Source organism: Lepisosteus platostomus, chromosome 23, assembly GCF_059453375.1.
Source record: "Lepisosteus platostomus isolate fLepPlt1 chromosome 23, fLepPlt1.hap1, whole genome shotgun sequence".
NCBI classification, from domain to species: domain Eukaryota; kingdom Metazoa; phylum Chordata; class Actinopteri; order Semionotiformes; family Lepisosteidae; genus Lepisosteus; species Lepisosteus platostomus.
In genome coordinates this window covers 17808353-17826979 of record NC_142633.1, presented here as the reverse complement: position 1 = coordinate 17826979, position 18627 = coordinate 17808353, and the positions used below count along the sequence as shown (strand labels likewise).

Genomic DNA, 18627 nt, shown 5'->3' with positions numbered 1-18627 from the left:
AGGTGGTCTTGGCTTGTGGGATCTAACCACTGGCCGATTGCCTGTTCTCTCAGTGACGTGTGGTGTGTGTATAAATGAGTTGCCCAGGGTATGTACTCCATGTCCACACTGTGTCACGATTCTGAACTGCAGTGGTTCTGAACCCACATCCTGTGGGGGACCCCGAGATTTTGTTTCAGCTCAGCCCACAATCTCCAGCACTAACTGGTGCCCTTCCCGCCCTCTGTCCTGTTTCTCACGGCGCTTCTGGACTTCTGACCCAAGCACTTTCAGCGTGCAGGTCTTTCAGCTCAGTGACCACAGCCTGGACACAGACACTGGACACAGGCAGACCTTGCTGCCCAGAGGGGACAGGTTGGTGACCACAGCCTGGACACAGGCAGACCTGGGTGTCCAGAGAGGACAGGCTAAGTGACCACAGCCTGGACACAGGCAGACCTGGCTGTCCAGAGAGGACAGGCTCAGTGACCACAGCCTGGACACAGACACTGGACACAGGTAGAGCTGGCTGTCCAGAGAGGACAGGCTGTGCTCCCACTGCCAGCGGGGAGAAAGAGACAGAGATGCCCCTCCTACTGCACTGTGAGAAACACTCTGGGATCAGACAAACAATCCTCTCTACAATAACTCAATAGAGCTGCAGTCCAGTATGTGACCTCCTGTCCAGGCCCAGGGAACAGAGAGTGAGCGTCTCAATAATAACTTCACGTCGCTGTTCTAGATGCAAAATGGCATCGCTGTGCCGACACTGAAATTCAGCGTGCCAATAAAGCTTGCTGGATTTGTAAGGGAGAGAAAGAGGGAGACGAGACGGCGGCTGTGAGGAGGAGACGTGATTCATGTCATTGACTCCTCGGGGACTCGAAACACGGACACGCTCGCGCTGTCACACTCCTCCCACGACCGCGCGCGGCGGCGGGCACGCTCCATCACCCAGAGCGACTCCAAAAATAACGGCGGGACGGGAGTGCACCTCTCCGACACCGTAAGACAGCGCTTTACTGCCATCGCTGTTGTTGTTGTAGTGCCTGCAGCAGGCGGGTCGCGGCGATGACTGGCTGTCTGAAGGCGCTGCCTCTGCTCTTCCTGCAGGTGGGAGCCGGAGCCGGGACGCGCGCTCGGGAACCGCATGAACCCCAGGCCGGAACACCCGTCTGCCCGCTGACGGCGCTGCGCTCGGACCGGCGCCATGCCGGGCGCGCTGCCGGCCGCGCTGCTGGCCTGGGTCTCGGTGCTCGGCCTGTGCCGGGGAAGCGGAGCGCCGGGGCCCCGCTGGAAGGACCCGGGCGCAACCCCCACCGCGCTCTCGAAACCGGGGGGCGACGCGGTGCTGTCGTCATCGCCAGCATCATCGCTAGAAGAGGAAGGAGAGGCCCCTCGGGAGCGGGGCCGCCTCGGACCCGGCGCCGCCGGGGCAGCTAGCCCAGCCTGGCTCGCCCCCCCCGAGCCCCTGGAGCCGCGGCACGCCGACAGCAGCCACAGCGACCCCCCGCTGGGCGAGGGCAGCGCGGCCCCGGTGTGTGCCTACCAGGTGAGCGGCGCGGGGCCGGGCGCGGCCGGGGGGGGCCGGCTGTGCTTCCGGCAGCCCGAGCGCAGGTTCCGGTGCCGGGAGCGGGAGTGCCGAGCCTACCGGTCCCAGGGGCCCGGGGGGCTGGTGGCCAACGTGCTGAGCAACGGCAGCGTGCTGGTGCAGTGGGGCGGCCCGGGGTCCGAGGGGCGCCGGCGGGGGGGCTTCCTGCTGAGCTGCTCCTGGAACGGCTCCTACACGCAGTTCCAGTGCGATCGCGTGCGGCTGGGCGCCAGCTGCCGCGACTACCTGCTGACCGAGGCGCACGAGGGCGTGCACTACCACGTGTGCCTGCAGGCGCTGGGCCCCCCCGCCGGGCCCCCCGACTGCCTGGACTTCACCCTGCTGCCGTCCGGCATGCAGGACATCGTGATCGCCATGACGGCGGTGGGCGGGGCGATCTGCGTGATGCTGGTCATCATCTGCCTGCTGGTCGCCTACATCACCGAGAACCTCATGAACCCAGCCAGCACACACCCCCGCGCCCAGGCGCACTGACACACCCTGACGCACTGACACACTGACACCCTGACGCACTGACACACCCTGACGCACTGACACACTGACACCCTGACGCACTGACACACCCTGACGCACTGACGCACTGACACCCTGACACCCTGACGCACTGACACCCTGACGCACTGATCCACTGACACACCCTGACGCACTGACATCCTGACGCACTGACATCCTGACGCACTGACACCCTGACGCACTGATCCACTGACACACCCTGACGCACTGACACCCTGACACCCTGACACACCCTGACGCACTGACACCCTGACACACTGACACCCTGACACACTGACACCCTGACGCACTGATCCACTGACACACCCTGACGCACTGACACCCTGACGCACTGACACCCTGACACACTGACACCCTGAAAGCCAGACGCACTGATCCACTGACACACCCTGACGCACTGACACCCTGACGCACTGATCCACTGACACACCCTGACACACTGACACCCTGACGCACTGACACACCCTGACGCACTGATCCACTGACACACCCTGACGCACTGACACCCTGACGCACTGACACACCCTGACGCACTGACACCCTGACGCACTGACACACCCTGACTCACTGACACCCTGACGCACTGACACACCCTGACACACTGACAGCCAGACGCACTGATCCACTGACACCCTGACACACTGACAGCCAGACGCACTGATCCACTGACACCCTGACGCACTGACACACGGACAGCCCCGCACACACTCTGAGACACTGCCACTTGCTCGGCTCCTTCACCCTGGGACAGCGGGGCAGGGCTTGTTGGAACGGCTCTGGGAGACAGCAGGAGACGGCGGGAGACAGCAGGAGACAGCAGGAGATGGCGGGAGACACCGGGAGACACCGGGAGACAGCAGGAGACAGCAGGAGACAACGGGAGACGGCGGGAGACACCGGGAGACAGCAGGAGACGACGGGAGACACCGGGAGACACCGGGAGACAGCAGGAGACGACGGGAGACACCGGGAGACGGCAGGAGACGGCGGGAGACACCGGGAGACAGCAGGAGACGGCGGGAGACACCGGGAGACAGCAGGAGACGCCGGGAGACACCGGGAGACAGCAGGAGACGGCGGGAGACACCGGGAGACGGAGGGAGTCCAGGAGTAATGCAGAGGGAGAGAACAGATTTATTCCCCTGGAAACTTACTGCCAGCGGCGGAGAAAGCAAACCTGCACCTGAGGACCCAGAACAGGTCCACACAGCCGGGAGGGGGTGTGCTGACTGTCTCCTCTCTGCTCCACAGCCCTGGTCCTGCTGGACTTCCAGTCACAACCAAACTGATATCCCGATTAACTAGCCCTTCTTCTAGTTAACTGAGCGGGAGTCTTCAAGAGGCCTTATTTCCAGAATTGCAAACAGTTCAGAGCAGTCTAACTGAGTCTGTGCCCCCTGGTGCCGGGCTGTCCCAGGACCCCTGTCCTGTGCACATCTCTGATACAAGCAGCTCTTCAATCCATTGACTGAAAAGGGACAGTGACCTTCTTAGTGTGTCTCAGTGTGTCTCAGTGTGTCTGAGTGTCTTTCTGAGTCTGAGTGTGTCAGAAGGTTTGTGCGTCTCACAGAAACTGGCAGCGAATATTGAGAGAGTCATTGTTGATGTGGGTAGGTAGCATTTCACAGTGTAGTTAAACACCTATGGACATAAGTAGATAGTTGAAAGTACTGTATTTAGACAGATAAGTAGATATAGAATCAATAGATTCAGTTATAAATCTAAGACATAAACTGATAAATAGATAAGTGAACAGCCAGACAGTTAGAATTGCTGTACAGAATCAGCTCAAAGTCATCAGGGTCTGGTTTGTCAAAGCTGCCAAACAGAATCAGAATTAGCTGGGCTGGGTAACAGTGAAGCCGTGACCCAGTGTGGCCCAGAGAGGAGAACTGGTCCAGTGTGGCCCAGTGAGGAGAGCTGGCCCAGTGTGGAGAGCTGGTCCAGTGTGGCCCAGTGAGGAGAGCTGGCCCAGTGTGGAGAGCTGGTCCAGTGAGGAGAACTGCTCCAGTGAGGCCCAGAGAGCACTTTTACAGACCAGACCCCCATGCCCCACCCCCTCTGTGCTTCTTGTGTTGACCCCTGTCCAGAGCCTGGCATCTGTAGTCTGGGTCATGAGCTGTGTTACTGCTACAGAGACAGGCTTCTAGAGCAAATTCCCCGTATCAGGGCTGTGCGAATCAGTATTACATGGGGGCTTGAAGTTTGATAATATCACTGCTATAGTCTCTATTGCCTTTGTGGGGCCTGGCTCCTGTAGCTCTGCTGCAGCAACAGAGACTGGCTCTGTGGACGGGCTGGCTCCTGTTGTAGTAGGAATTGTAGGTCTGTGAATTTGAGAGTGCTGTGTGCGTATTAGTGAGGCCGTGTTTGTGTTTGTGTGTCCGTGTGAAGTAAGGAGCACGTGAGCTGCAGGACTGCTGTGTCTCCTCTCTTCCCAGCTCAGCCCATAAGGGCAGACTGAACTCGTGATTAACCCTGCCAGCACCTCTGTATATACCTGTAGAGACAGATATAGAGCTATATATTGTATATGGTATATTGTATAGTGTACATGTAGATCAGGCCGTGACGCAAGCGCCTGTTATATTTCTGTACCTGAATCTCCACCTTCACAGTCAATAAAGTGGGACCCTGCTGCTGGAGAGACTCTGGTGCTGTTTCCTCTTATTTCACCGGCGGCTCTTTTAAAAAGTGATTCACAACCAGCACTCAGTTCCCTTTCAACGCCTCATTCGTGTAGAATTGCAACTGAACTCCGCTCTGTACACGAGGGGTGCGGGGGTGTGGAACAAGCCAGCCAGGGGTGGTGTTTAAGCTGAGCCCGGCTCCTTCCAGGAAACAGGGAAGATTCTGGGACCTCTATGTTGCTCACAACTAACAGCTTACTAACTGAACGGGTCGAATGGGGTCGTTTGGACCGTTCTGTTCTCCTGTGCCCGGTGCAGACACGCGTGGGCGTGGGAGTGGGGTTGGCGTGGGCTGCTGACCCCACAGAGTCTCGGAGGAGAGCGCCCGGCAGGGAGTTTTAAACTCGTGGCCATGACAGGGATGTGCCCTGGGCGTATGTGCTGAGGCTCAGAGCAGGTTCTTCCCCACCAAACCAGTGGACCCCTGGGTCAGCAGAACTGAGCCCATAGCTTCACGGACCAGGAAGACAGGGAACCAGAACACACATCCCAGAAATCAGGGAAATCAATTCAGAAAAATGAACATCTACCAAATAACACAATTAAATGCTGTTTCTTGTGTTGTGCCCATGGTCAGTGTGGGGTATTCGTATACATGTGATTCTGAACGCTGTACGTATTGGAATCGCCGTCAGCAGGAAACTGGAGACTACAGCTGCGTACTCGGCCGAGGTCTGGAGCCGCTGTCTCCCCCTACTGGATATTGGAGGGATCAACAGCAAACGCCGCATTCCGGAAGAGCTCCGTGACGAATCAGCTTCCGGGCAGTTGCGGACGTCACGCTCTTATCACGTGAGGGAAGGGGGCGGGGTGAGAGCGGCTCGCCACTGATTGGTCGGCTCTCCGGCCATAGACCCGCCCGCCGTGTCGTAGAGACGCCATTTTGAGAGCGAGCTGAGGGAGAAGAGGGTTCTGGAGGATAACTCTGTGTTCAAACACCGAGTGTTAGTTGGTTTAGCCGGTAGAAGCACGTCGTATCTGTTTGTTGTGTCTGACTCCAGCCTAGCTATTTTAAAGTTCTTCCGTTTTTTTTTACTTTACGTTACTTGCTTTTAGTTACTTCGGTAGTGTCGCTCGACTGGACAGCGATGCCGAGTCACCCGCTGCGCGTGGCGGTGGTGTGCTCGAGCAACCAGAACCGCAGCATGGAGGCGCACAACATCCTGAGGTACCGGTTCCGACCCGCTCCGACAGGTTCCGACCCGCCCCGCCCCGCCCCGGCTCGCTCCGCCGCGGCTGGGCCCTGCCCCCGGGGTGAGGCGCGGGTGTAGTCTCGGCTGCGGCCTGGGGTTCCTCCGGCCCGAGAGGGAGCGGGCCGGGCCTGCCCCGGGGATCGGTTCCGGTGGGCTGGTGCTGTCGGTTTCGGCGAGCAGCGAGTCCGTCCGCTCCCCGCGCCTGTCTGGACGTGTTTCGGGCTGTCCTGGGGTCGCTCCTTGACCGAGCGGTGAGCGGGGGTGTTTGGTGTCGTGGCGCCCGGAGGGGTGACCCGGTACAGGGCTGAGAGCCGGGGAGCCGCTGTGTGGCTCGGGCTGGGGGACCCCGGCTTCAGACAGCCCCCGAACAGACCCGGCTCGGGGGTGTATCCTGGTCCACCCTGCTGTGTCACGGTTGGACTGCCTTTTTCTCTGGGGGTTCTGTCGACGTCATTTGTGATTTATTAAATGGCGTCACTACCCCATGTTTCCCACCTGCAGTTTTTTTTACTTGAAGTACTCGAGAGGCCTTTGCTTTCAGCAAATTGTTCCAAACCCCTCCCGCCCTTCGTGTAAAGGGGTGCTTCCTGTTCTTGGATCTGAACTCCCACCCGCATCCTGTGGTCTGTGGTTCAACGCTGACTGTGGAGGAGTGCTTGGCTGCCTCTGTCGTGCCTCCCAGGGGTTTGACTGCCTGGTGTCCCCTGTGTCCAGTGGAGCAGGCACACGCTGTGAGAGAGGGGTGCTGTTAGTGGCCTGACCCTGCCTGTGAGCAGTTGTTGTCCTGGGCTGGTACACTAACACTTGTGAAGGGGTGCTCGGTACCCTTCTGGGAAGGGTCTGTTTTCCCAGGGACTCCTGCGTGCGCGCAGCGTCCCTGCTGATCCCAGGTCCTACAGGAACAGCGTGCGTGTGGAAGCCCTGCTCCTTGCCTGGTGTCGGAGGACCGCGCTGCCCTCCTCGTCTGGATGCCTGCTGGCGCTTGAGTCAGCTGACTGGGGCTGAGACCGTGCAAGTGGAGCCCCCGTGCTGCTCTTGGAGATTTCTGCTGTGCCCCTGAGCTCAACATGTCTGTGAAGCCTCTTTAAATGCAGGGGAATTGGTAACTTACGATCAGCTACTCCAATGTCTGTTGTGGCTGGTGGGTTTTAGACACCTGACATTTCAAATATAAGCTACAATTTGTGAACATTATAAATGTCAGAGGCACTTATTGTAACGTTTCTTTTTCTTTCAGTCGTGCAGCTACTGTTTTAATTCAAAGCTAATCTTTCATTAGCTCTCATATCTCTGTGTTCTCTGCACAGTTCTGACATTCCACAGAATAGTTCTTTCCTCAAGAAATGTGCAGGAAGCAGGAAATGTTTAAATACCCAAATTGCTGTCAGGTGGCTTCTAAAGATGTTTGTTAAACCCTCCCAAAAAATATAATCTGGCTAATGTTGAGGTGAACTGCTGAAACACACTAGAGCCTCTCTTAGCGTCCTGTTCATGGACAGGCGAGTCCCAGAGAACGAGTGGACTGGAGTGCTGTGTTGCATCACACAGCTGGCAGAGGAGGGTTTCCATGAGTCGCCTGGGGGGATGTTAGGAGTTGGTATAGATGCGTTATGGGCTTCAGAAGACCATTACGGGACCATGCAAACATTACTTCTTACTTCACAGAACTGTGAAATGTAATTTTTGAAGAAGCACTTAGATATTGAGAAGAATCCTATTTTAAGACCTTAAAAGATATTGTTTGTCTGCAGCAATGTTTGAGTATGCCTTTAAAGTAGAAAACGGAATGTGACACGAGGACCAGGAGACTCTGGACTAAATTCTTCAGACGGAGCTCTTCTGTTTCAAGAATGATTTTGATGGGAACCAAAAGTCTCCGATTTTATCTTGAGCTCCTTTCACATACGTGTGCTTTGGCAGTTTCAGCAGGTGTGTAGGTTGAGCTGAGTGTGCACAGGTTTCAGGAGCTGCTTAGGAAGAAACCTCTGTCTTGTCGGAGATTTCTGAAGAGCTGTCCCTAATATTGTTACACGAACCTGATAAAAGAGAAATAACATGCTTGTCACAATGGGCTTTCAGGTAAATATTTCAGAACAGGTTTAGCATTAACAATGAAAATGGTACAGGAAGTAACATCAGGAATGCTTACACTGGCGGAGACGGCGTGATTCAGTGTTCCCGATGTTTACCTGCAGCCCTGGCACTCAGTGGAGGTGGGAGGTAACTGGAGACTTGGTGGGTGTTTAAAGGCTCTTTAACAGCAGGTGTGCGAAATAAGTCTTCCCTGAGTGTGCAGTTGGTGTCCATGGGAGTCCAGTTCCTCAGGATGCCCTGTTCCCTTCACTAATTCAGCTCTCGTCTCATGACTGGACAGCTTGTTCCCCGGCCTTCTTAGTTCTGCCTGGCGTTGTCCCTTTCAGTTTCTGTTCCCGTGTGGTGGGGGCTTTCCCCAGCCCTCCGACCCCCCTCCTGGGGTTGGAGAACAGCGATGTCATCGCTGATGTGCCAGGGTTACAGGAGAGAAAATTCCTGACTTCATTCTGGCTGGTTTGTTAGCTGAGTGTTTTTCAGCCCCTGCAGGTGCTATGATGTCAGTGTCTGCTTCAGTGCCTGGCTGGGGAGAGCCGGTGGCCTGCGCTCTGTATTGGTGCTGCGTGCACTGGCGGTTCAGGGCATGATGAGCTCCTGTTTGGCAAGTCGGCACAGTTGCTGAGCAGTTTGAGTCGGAGGGCCTTTGTTGGGGGCTGGGGGTGTGGTGTTGCCAGGATCCAGCAGTATGACCTTTCTGTTCTGGGGTGCCGCGTGACCCCATTGGCGCTGGAGAGGCTGCCGTGCACAGCTCTGTGAGCTCTACAGGCCAGGGGGCCGATGGCTGGGTTATAGCAGGAACAGGCCACAGTGAGCTGCTCACAGCAGTGAGCATCTGTTGTGGAATTAGGTCAGTCACGACAGCCTGCTTTGCTTGCTTCCTGTTAAAGGCTTTCATTAACAGTGGTGCAGTTTGGAGCATTGCAGTGATTCACTGTCGGAAACGAGCCATGTATACGTTAATCTTTTCGCTCCTCCGTAATGCTCCCTTCAGACTGACTTACTGAAGTTAGTCTTTTTTTTCCTTTAAAACTCAGGATGTTTGTTATGGGTTGGGAGCTGAAGTTTGACATTCAGCCAGCTTTTAAACCACAGTCGGTCAGCGTCCCATAGAGGCGTGTGTTCTGTGAAGCCCCTTCCTTGTTGTGCTGCTGTAGGGTTTGTGCAGACATCCTGTGGAAGAGCTCAGCCCTTCTGTAAAGGAGCGAATCCAGTTCTCCAAGGCTCGTGAACCATGGTCGCAGTTTACTGGCACTTGTTTGTCACCTCGTCTGTGAACCGTGAATGGCTCTCCTCGGGGATTCTGGCTTTCGTCGTCGCTGTCCGTCGCACCGCGGAGGCGTGCGATGTCCCGGGGGGCCTGCGTGCGAGCTCGCGGGGCCGTGTGGGGATTGAGGCAGCGGGCCGATGGGGTGCCGGTGATTCCAGGGGGGCGCTGCAAACAGCAGCTCTGTCCTAGAGGAGTGGGCTTCTCGAGATGCACTTTGCCGACTGACCTTTCCTCTCTCTCTGTTCCAGTAAGCGTGGCTTCGACGTGCGCTCGTTCGGGACCGGCACGCACGTGAAGCTGCCAGGCCCGGCACCGGACAAGCCCAACGTCTACGACTTCAAGACCACATACGAGCAGATGTACAACGACCTCGTCCGCAAAGACAAGGAACTGTATCCCCCCCTCCACCCCCCTCACAGACACACAGTGACTGTGCTGGAGAGGAGGAAGGCCACACTCACTCTCCCTCCTCCTCCTCCATTTCTCTCTCCTGTGTTTTGTAGCGCTGTCTGAATTGTGTGTATCTGCAGGGTAAGGCTCTGCGCTTCAGGGGAACTGCTCAGCTGTTTAAAGAGGAACAGGAGGAAAGAAACAGACTCTTGTAGCTGTGAGCTCAGATCCAAAGCAGTGACCATATGACATCACCACTCAGGCAGACTGGGCAGTGACTGGGACCTGGGCTGGGAAAGGGAAGGGGTGTGTGTGTGTGGTCTGTCACGTGGATGGGTGTGTAGTCTGTACATGCGAATGAGTGTCAATCCATTTTGAGCCAGCACATGCCATTCCTCTTGTATCTGTTAAACATAAGTGCCAAGTTTACATACACCCAAAAGCCCCTGTTTACAGACAGTAAGCTGGTGTTTTTGTTTTGCCCAAGAAGATGTGTGGTCCTGTCTACAGCAGTAACTGAGCCGTAGAATAGAGTAGTAGCTAATGTTCAGCATGGTGCAGTTATGTAAGGGCTCTGATCTAGGTCACGCTGGGCTGGTGTCGGTACAGGTCTGTCCCCTCGCACTGGGCCCAGTGGGGTTTCTGTGAGAGAAGCACAGCACCACTGAAGGCAGGTGGGCTCAAAGGGCTGATGGCTTCCTTGATGTAAGCAATCCCCTTCAGCCCGACGCCTAGAGGAGTGATTATGGTAAAAATCAGAATGGAGGAGGTGCTGCCACACTCTGCAGAAATCGCCAGTGTCAGTTTTCACGTGGAAAAGTTATCCGATTCTGCGCTGCTGAGCTGGTACCGCTGTAATACTCCTGTGGCCTAAGAGAGCTGCAGGGTGTTCTTCTGAGTCAGACTGAGCTTTGAAAGACGTAATGGATGCAGTTATGGATTTAATTGGTCAGAGTGACTGTTTTTTCAGGATCTGCAGCCCCGTTGAGGAGTCTCGGCTCCCTGTCGGCCCCTGCAGGGCTGTTTCTCGAGGCCCACAGAGAGGCGCGTGGACCTGTGGGCGCTCGGCCTTCTGGTATTGTGCTGTGGCGCACGCAGCGCTCTGCCTTGTGACTCAGGGCTGGTGGGCGGACAAGCGCTTGCTGGAGCTGCGTGGCTGTGCGGGGTCTGTGCCGCCCCCCCACCTTCCCTCCCGCTGCAGCGCGCTATTCCTGGTGCGCCAGTGCGCTCTTGCCGCGCAGCGCCTCCTCCCCTCCCCCCGTGGCGGACAGAGCGCTTCAGAGCCGACGCTCCCTGCTGCTGAGCAGTCGTCCGTGAGAATGTGCGCCGAAGTAGGTCGCCAGCCTGCGGCTAACGTGAGCTAACACACGAGCTGGTTTTTATTAGCCTCGGAAAGCGAGGGGGGGGATTCTTTGTCTTAAAGAAGTAAATTGTATTTTCAGTGCTGCGATCCTGATTTGCAGGGGAGGTCAGTTATAACAAAGGAGCTTGTTAATATTGTGGTCCTGCGTACTGGCTCGGACCCCACCACTGCCTCGTGGTGTCGCCCCGACCGAGTTAATGACCCCTCCTGGGGTCACCGAAGTTAGGGTTGCAGGGATTTTGCTCTTGGTTAGAGGCTGCTGGCGTTCAGCTTTTCCCTGGGTTCTGTGTCCGTGTTGCTCCTCTGAAAAGGCAGACGGTATGAATAGAAGGTAATATAGCAACACAGGAGCCAGACAGACCTACAGCGTCGTCACGGCAGTGTGGTTCAGGTCATTTGCGTTTACAGCCTGTGCCTGTTTGTTTTTGACACCGTCACATTGTAGGTCTCTGTCCCCCTTCGGTCTGGCCTGTCAGTTCCTCAGCATACCTCCGAGTCGCTGTAGTTCAGGGGTCTTGTACTCAGTTCTTGTAGGGCCTGGGGTCTTTGGGTTTTGTTATCCCAGCCTGAGTAACCAGTGCACCTGAAGAAGGCTCAACAACAGAAACCTTTTTCCTACTTTTCAGAGTGGAATTAAACATTACTTGTTCATTTCTATATTTCTGGCAACCCACTGAAGCTGAATGTGTGCGCCTGGTCAGCACCTGGATGCCAGTAGTTGAAAGGGAGACATCCTGTCTAAGCTAAGGCTGCTGCTGGAAGAGGTGTAAGTGGGAACAGGAGGGGGCGCTCACCCCATGGTCGTGTGGGTCCTAATATCCCACTACAGAGAGGGAGGACACTATACTGTGGGGGGGGGGAAAGAGGAGCCATCTTTCAGATGAGACATAAAAGAGAGGTCCTGACTGAATAGGGGTGTGTTACCCTGGTGTTGCGGCCCATATTCTCCCTGGCCTTTATCAGCCATGGCCTCCTAATAATCCCCATCTGAGAGCTGGCTTCATCACTATCTGCTATCCTCCTCTCTGTGTGGTGAGTGTACTGGCGCTTGCAGCAGGAGCCCAGGCTTGAGGGGGGGTTGGAGCTTCGTTGTAGTGATATTGACAGGAGATGGGCTGCTGGAGAGTGTGTGCAGTGATGCCAGAAGCTCTCCCTCCTGGCCTGGGGGAGCCTGTACAGGAGGGGGTTGAGCCTGGGCTGTGTGTGCCTGTGTCTCAGGGCTGCTGCTTGCGTGTCTTGTGTTTGTGTGACAAGTGCTGGGACCCCTGTGGGGGAGATGATGGGAGCTTTCCAGGAGCAGTAACATGTTTCACAGCTGCTGGCCTCCTGTAAAAAAAAAAAAAAAATGCCCTCGCTAGTCTGCGTCCTCAGAGTCGGGACAGTGCTAGACAGACATTCCCTGGAACTGTCTGCTCCTGCGCTTTGGTTTGTCTTCCTCTTTTCTTCCTGTGTTTACAGAGGCAAACCAAGCTGCAGCTGAGCTCTTTCTGCCCCTGTAAACCTGGAAACAGTTGAAATGGACCCAGATAATTCTTGCAGTTAGACTGGAGGCCCTGGATTTTCCCCTCTGGGTACATCGGGGTCAGTGGCCACTGTTCCAGATACAGGAAGAGTTCCCTTGTAAGTGCAAGGTAACCAGAACAGAGGCTCCATCCTGGAGAGAGACGGTCAAACCAGCTTTGTAGGGAGCTTTAAAACCACTGGGCGTCTCGGTGAGCGTCAACTTGTCCCATTTGAGCAGCTGAGTTTGGAAAGTTGCACAGACCTCTTCTGGACAAAGAGCCAGAAGACCTTGTGGCCTTCCAAGATGCAAGCTGTAGGACATGAAACGTTACACATGAAATAAGATGTTACTGAGCTCATTAGAGCTCCGTTTGAATCTGTGGACTTGTGAATGGAAACTTGGCAGCAGGTGCTGACGGTCTCCAGCCGTTCTTCAGTGTTTCAGCGTGGGTCGGTGCCCTTCCAGCGAGCAGTGAATCAGCAGGTCACTCCGCTTTCCTTAGCTGTCAGACGTTTTCTCAAGGGGCACCATCTGGCTGCTGTTTGCCCATGAGACAGCAGTTAACAGTGAGCAGGAATCTCTTGTCTAGCTCTGTGCAGGACTGGGAGTGCAGTGTAAATGAGCAAGCCTGAATTTTTAGCTCTGTGAAATGCCCCAGTGATGGTTTTGCACAGACAGCTCTCTTCCAGCTGGTTTTGGGTGGGCTGTACAGACAGGGCAGGAAGTCCACTGAGCTAGGGGTGAGTATTTGGATGTAGTGGGATGGCTGAACTCTTCTCGGGGGGCAGTCTTGATCCCACAGACTGCAGCTGTGCACTATTGGCTTCTCAGCCTAGCACAGGCACCCGAAGTCTGAACCAGCGGGTCCTCTCGTACTGAGCAGGATTACTAACGAGGCAGCATGTCGTCAGCAGGGTCAAACTAACTCGTCTCTTGACTGGTGTGTGTGGCCAGCTGTCCACTGCCTTAAACTGCAGCCTTCAGCCTGACCTTGCCTTGGAGGAGGAAGAAGCAAGCCTGCCTCTTTCTGTGGTGCAAGTCCTGTGACAGCTTTGTTATTCTCAGGAGAGAGCTGAGTTTTTTTTAATTTCTCCAGAGTGTGCCAGTTGTTACAGATGTATCTTTCACTGCCCCCAGTTGCCCGTACTGGGCACCCTGGTGTAACTTACACTTGCACTTTCAAGCATTTCCAGAACTCTGGTATTTAAACTTCCAGGTTTTTGCGTAGTGGTTTCCTGGATGATCCGTTTGGTCTGACAGAATGAAGCTGAGAGACAAAGCCAGTGATGAAAATATGTTTTCAGCCTGGCTGTAGCCCAGAGCAATTTAGAGTAGGAGCTGCTATATCAAACTTTTATGCTACACGCTGTCAGTCCAGCTTTCAAAGCACATACTGTAGGAGCGTGTGTATATTTATAAGCACAGTGTTAGCATCACTCTGTATCGGGTCTGGAGCCTTGGCAGCACGGTGCTGGATCCCAGTGTTCAGGGTGCGATCGGTGTTAACTCTTCTGAGGTTTTTTTAAAGTATTTGAATGTGAAAATGTGCGGATTTGCTGCGGATCTCTTCCCCTGACCAAGCCAGCCTGAGAAGCTGCAGAGAGATAGTGCTGCCGAACAGAAGGTGGATCGAGCAAGGCCAGTACTGACACACTTTTATACTTCTTTCTTATCGAGCGGTTTTGCCGGGCACGATCGGCAGTGGGCAGGTGCCTGGGGCTGCTCCTGGTAGGAATGTGAATGGGGTGGTTAAGAGGCCAGCAATCTTCATGAACAACTGCATTGTGAATCCTGGTGCTGTGGAGCAGCGAATTTGGTGCAGGTGGCACCAGCAGGAGCACGTTTCCATGGCGACAGTGGTACACGCCTAATATAGTCTCTGCTGGGAGGTGTCCTGTGGATACCTTCTGGTGTGCGCTGCTGTTGTGCTTCTGTTCAGTTCCATCGGCCTGTAGCCTTAGTTTTCACTGTGCAGTTGTTAAAGTATAGCTGTGCCTTACATGTGTATAGTATGGTTCGTTATCAAGTAAGGCTCTGGAACACATGTAGGAAGGGAGCCACTTCATCCACCTCTGGAATTCTGCACCAGCATCCCAGTACACAGCAGGTCAGGGGGAGGAGTGAGGAGCTGCTGCACCAAGGGCGTTCAGGCTGAGCGTTAGAGAGCCCCGATTGCACAAGTCCAGCGTGGAGTTTAGCCAGGGCCCTGGGGTTGGTACCCCTACTCTTGCTGAACACAGAGTCTTTGAATTACTGGAGTAACATTTAGGTTACATTAACTTTGTAGGTATGTGAGCTGTGAGGAGATGCAGTTTAGCATGAGTGGCGTGCAGGCTCATCTGAACAGTGCAGTGTGTTCAGGGTAAGAGGTGTGGCCAAGTCGTTTATCCCCATTTTCCCCGAGATGCTCTCTGCTCATTGGCTGTTGGATGGTCGCTGCAGGAAGGATGAAGGCCCTACAAGACTAGCATGTCTGACCGCAGTGTGACGGTAGCCCACAGGTAGATGGTGGTGGGGGCGGGGGGACACACTCAGACTGTTGAAGCTCTGAAATGTTAAAATGACGTCCAGAGAATAAAATTTTCCAGAGCTGTACCTGGTGGTCTTGGTGTTTATTGGTACATGGAGGGGAGGGAGAGGGTGGCACATGACGACCTGAGGGACTGAAGTGTGTGTGTGTTGGGCGGGGGGCACGGTATGACTGTTACATCAGCCACAGCCAACATGTTTGTGAAAAACATTTGTTTCCACTGCAGTGAGTAATTTTTATCACTTTCAGTTTATCCTAGAAGGATAGTGTTTGGATAGTAACAGCTGTAAGTGCCCACACTGGATGGCTGTCGGTGGTTCCCATGGCTTTCACTGTGGCAGGAGCTCAGGGGTGGGGCTTGACGCAGGGAGCCCCACTGCTAACACCACAGCACTTCCTGCCACCCTCCGCCTTTATTTAATTAAATTAAGAAAAACAGCTTGCAGGCCAAAAGTCAGCGATGTGTGGGGTTGTGTGAATTCTCCAAATCAGCACACGGCAGGTTAATTGCTTTGTGATCTCCAGTTTTCCTTCTGAGGATAAAGCGCTGGTGTAAGCCTAACATGGAGGCAGGCATCTGGCTGTGGGGCCCCAAGTCACCAGTGGGGCTCATTTGTCATGCAGGGGCGACTGCGGGTTCCTGGACACCGCACTGTCTCTGGCCAGCTGTTTGGGCACACCGGGTCAGGCTGGGTCCTCTGGCTCCAGTCTTCCTCGGTGCTCTCACTGGTTACCTGCATGGATTACGGAGCTAATATAACTTTTCCAGCAGCGTATGTCTGAGATTCCCCGGAGGCGGCTCTGTGGTTTGATGGGTGTCAGACTGGGCGCCCCCACTGGGTTCAGACTGCCGTTCCCTGAGAGAGGAGTGTGTGCACACGCACACGGTTCTGTCCCCCCTGCAGGGGCAGCTTGTAGTGGAAGGAATCGAGGCTGATGGCGAATGTCCGCTCAGCCTTTGTAATAGGGCAGCGGTGCCTGCCGCAGCAAATTAAGGTCAAGGAGCACCTTTGTTAAGAAAGTCAGCTACTGTAGAAACCCAGTTCGGTGTGAACTTGGAGTCCCTGTTTGAGGATGGCTGTAAATCCTGAAGCCTGGTTCTCTCCAGGGCTGCACGTTTGTCAGCTGTTTTTTTTCCTTGGTGGTGTGTTTCTCTTCTGCGGCACCGAAGGTTGTTGCCAGCAGCCGCCTAAACCTCAGAAACCTGAAGCGGGTGCAGATGTAGTGAATGAGACCGTCCCTGTTTTACTGGCTTATTGATCAGGTTCCAGGCAGAGAGTGCTGTCCCGTGCTCTGCTGGGCTGGTACCGGGCTGGTACTGCTCTAGTGGGAGTGCTGGGCTTTGCTCTGCTGGTATTGTCCTTTCGGCAGTTGGGCTAGGGATTCCCAGGAGCTCCTCGCTGGAACGCTGGGGGCATCCCTGCATCCTACAGTGGGGTGGCAGAGTTGTCCCAAACCTGTAACAGATGTTACATCCTGGTGGGACAGTTGCCTTGTGGCAGAGCCCTTTGGATACCCGTGTAGTCTGGGACAATGACCTCGACCTTCCTCTCCAGTGTTTGCAAATAGGGGATTTTAGACTGAGGCAGTGCGAGTACAGTAAATATGCAGTTGTTGCGTTTTGATTTCTTGATAGTACAGTTTTGGTAGAACGTAGGGGCTGTAGTGTGTGTTAATGAGGGATCAATTAAGAAATGAGTTGCTCTGCCTTGAGTAGAGTTGGCGCTGTGCAGGGAGGGGACAGGAGTGTGAAAAACGTTTTAGCCAGACAATGTTTGTGTGCTGCTGCTTCTCAAGAGTGGGAGTCTGTGTCAAGTGTGTGTTGGACTGCAGTTGCTTCCTTGACCCAAACGAACCGCAGATACACTCAGAACGGCATTCTGCACATGCTGGACCGCAACAAGCGCATCAAGGCCCGGCCCGAGCGGTTCCAGAACTGCAAGGACCAGTTCGACCTGGTTATCACCTGCGAGGAGAGAGTGTACGACCAGGTGCTGGAAGGTAAGAAGACTGAGGGAGGATGCGAAGGAGGAGAGGGGCGGAAGGTTTGTCTCCTGCGGTCTCTGATCTTGTCTGTCTCTGTCCCCTCGTGTCAGACCTGAACTCCCGGGAGCAGGAGACGTTCCAGCCGGTCCACGTGATTAATGTCGACATCCAGGACAACCACGAGGAGGCCACGCTGGGCGCCTTCCTCATCTGCGAGCTCTGCCAGTGTGTGAGTACCTGCCGCGGCACCGACTCCGGTAGTGCAGGCTTTCTGGGAAAGAGGAGAAAACAACTCCAGCCAGGTTTTCTAAATCCTTCCCCAAACAGTTCTGAAATCTCCGTTGGCGTTTGCTGGCATGGGGTTGGGGTTAGTGTTGCGGATTTTGGGCAGAGGCGAGGCCCGCGTGTGTGACCCGCGTGTGTGACCGAGCCCCGCCCTCTCGCCCTCCCCTCAGATCCAGCACACCGACGACATGGAGAACGAGATGGACGAGCTGCTGCAGGAGTTTGAGGAGAAGAGCAGCCGGCCCTTCCTGCACACCGTGTGCTTCTACTGACGCCGTCCGCCCGCACTGGCCCCGCCGCGCACACCGCGGCCCCGAGACCACTCCGTCGGCCCCCCCGGGCCCCCCGGTGCACAGCGCACAGCCCACGGCACAACACGGTTCACACGAGAGACTTCACGGGGCCGCCAGCGCGCCGGACAGCACCACACACGCCCGCCCTGACCCGCCCGGGCGGGCGGCCCACAATGCACAGCCCCTCCCTTCCCCCGGGGCGCAGCACCCCCTGCCTTAACCCCAGCTCTGCACGAGAAACGGCGCCCCCTCCTGGCCGGGGCCGGAGCCGCAGGCTGGGGCGGTCCGGGCCTTGTCCGCTCGCTCGCTCGCCGCGCCGCGCCCGCAGGGTGAGGTTCCCACCGGGACGCCCTGACTTCTCGAGGCAGTCGAGGAAGTGAAATTTAATTTTTTTTTTGTTTCACTTGTACATTTTTTTAATGGAATTTTTAGTTGAAAGCAGAGAGATTCGAAGACGTTTGGATGTTGGCGAGTGTGGGGGGCTGTTGGGTGTGCTCAGGTTAGGAATGAGTGGGCGTAGAGTAGAGAACAACCTTTGAAAACCTCATGCTTAAATCTCATTAGTTACGTGCTTATTATTTCTAATTATTATGTTTTGTGACTACAGACTGAGAGTCTTGACTGCCTGTTGAGGAATGAAACAATTTTTCTAAATTATGAATTAAACACTTAAACCTCTCTGGTTCCAGGAGACAGTATATGCGTTGGGAGTGCCTGTATGAATGAGTCTGTAAATACTTGGAGGAATAAATATCTTCAGCAAAGCTGGGCTCTGGGTTTTTGTGTGTGCAGAGGCTCGAGATGGAGCTGCAGGCTGGAATAGAGGAAACTGAGGCCGTGAGGCGTTAGTTTTCTCACTTTTAAAAACACCTCTGCCCTTCATTTTTCCCTGTGTTGTTGGCTGGTGACAATCAGGCAATTTGTTTCAATT

General features: G+C 55.1%; 2 protein-coding genes across 4 annotated transcripts; both read left to right on the top strand.

Moving 5' to 3' along the window:
* The first annotated feature begins 48 nt into the window (after positions 1-48).
* On the top strand, positions 49-4749 carry fndc10 (fibronectin type III domain containing 10). Of its 3 annotated transcripts, none has more exons than XR_015929591.1 (4): positions 49-354; positions 407-985; positions 1093-3978; positions 4025-4749. XR_015929591.1 is itself a non-coding variant. In XM_088617161.1 (3 exons), exon 3 carries the CDS (start codon positions 1190-1192, stop codon positions 2063-2065), a length of 876 nt encoding a protein of 291 aa, XP_088473287.1. In that variant the 5' UTR covers positions 49-354; positions 407-985; positions 1093-1189; the 3' UTR covers positions 2066-4749. The 3 variants fall into 3 exon arrangements, 1 of the variants encoding a protein (XP_088473287.1); XR_015929592.1 differs by having other exon boundaries at positions 1093-4006; positions 4089-4749; XM_088617161.1 differs by having other exon boundaries at positions 1093-4749.
* A 907-nt stretch (positions 4750-5656) lies between these two features.
* On the top strand, positions 5657-18460 carry ssu72 (SSU72 homolog, RNA polymerase II CTD phosphatase). The gene is made up of 5 exons (XM_088617167.1): positions 5657-5962; positions 9594-9737; positions 16994-17133; positions 17229-17347; positions 17574-18460. Exons 1-5 carry the CDS (start codon positions 5883-5885, stop codon positions 17673-17675), a joined length of 585 nt encoding a protein of 194 aa, XP_088473293.1. The 5' UTR covers positions 5657-5882; the 3' UTR covers positions 17676-18460.
* The last annotated feature ends 167 nt before the right edge of the window (positions 18461-18627 follow it).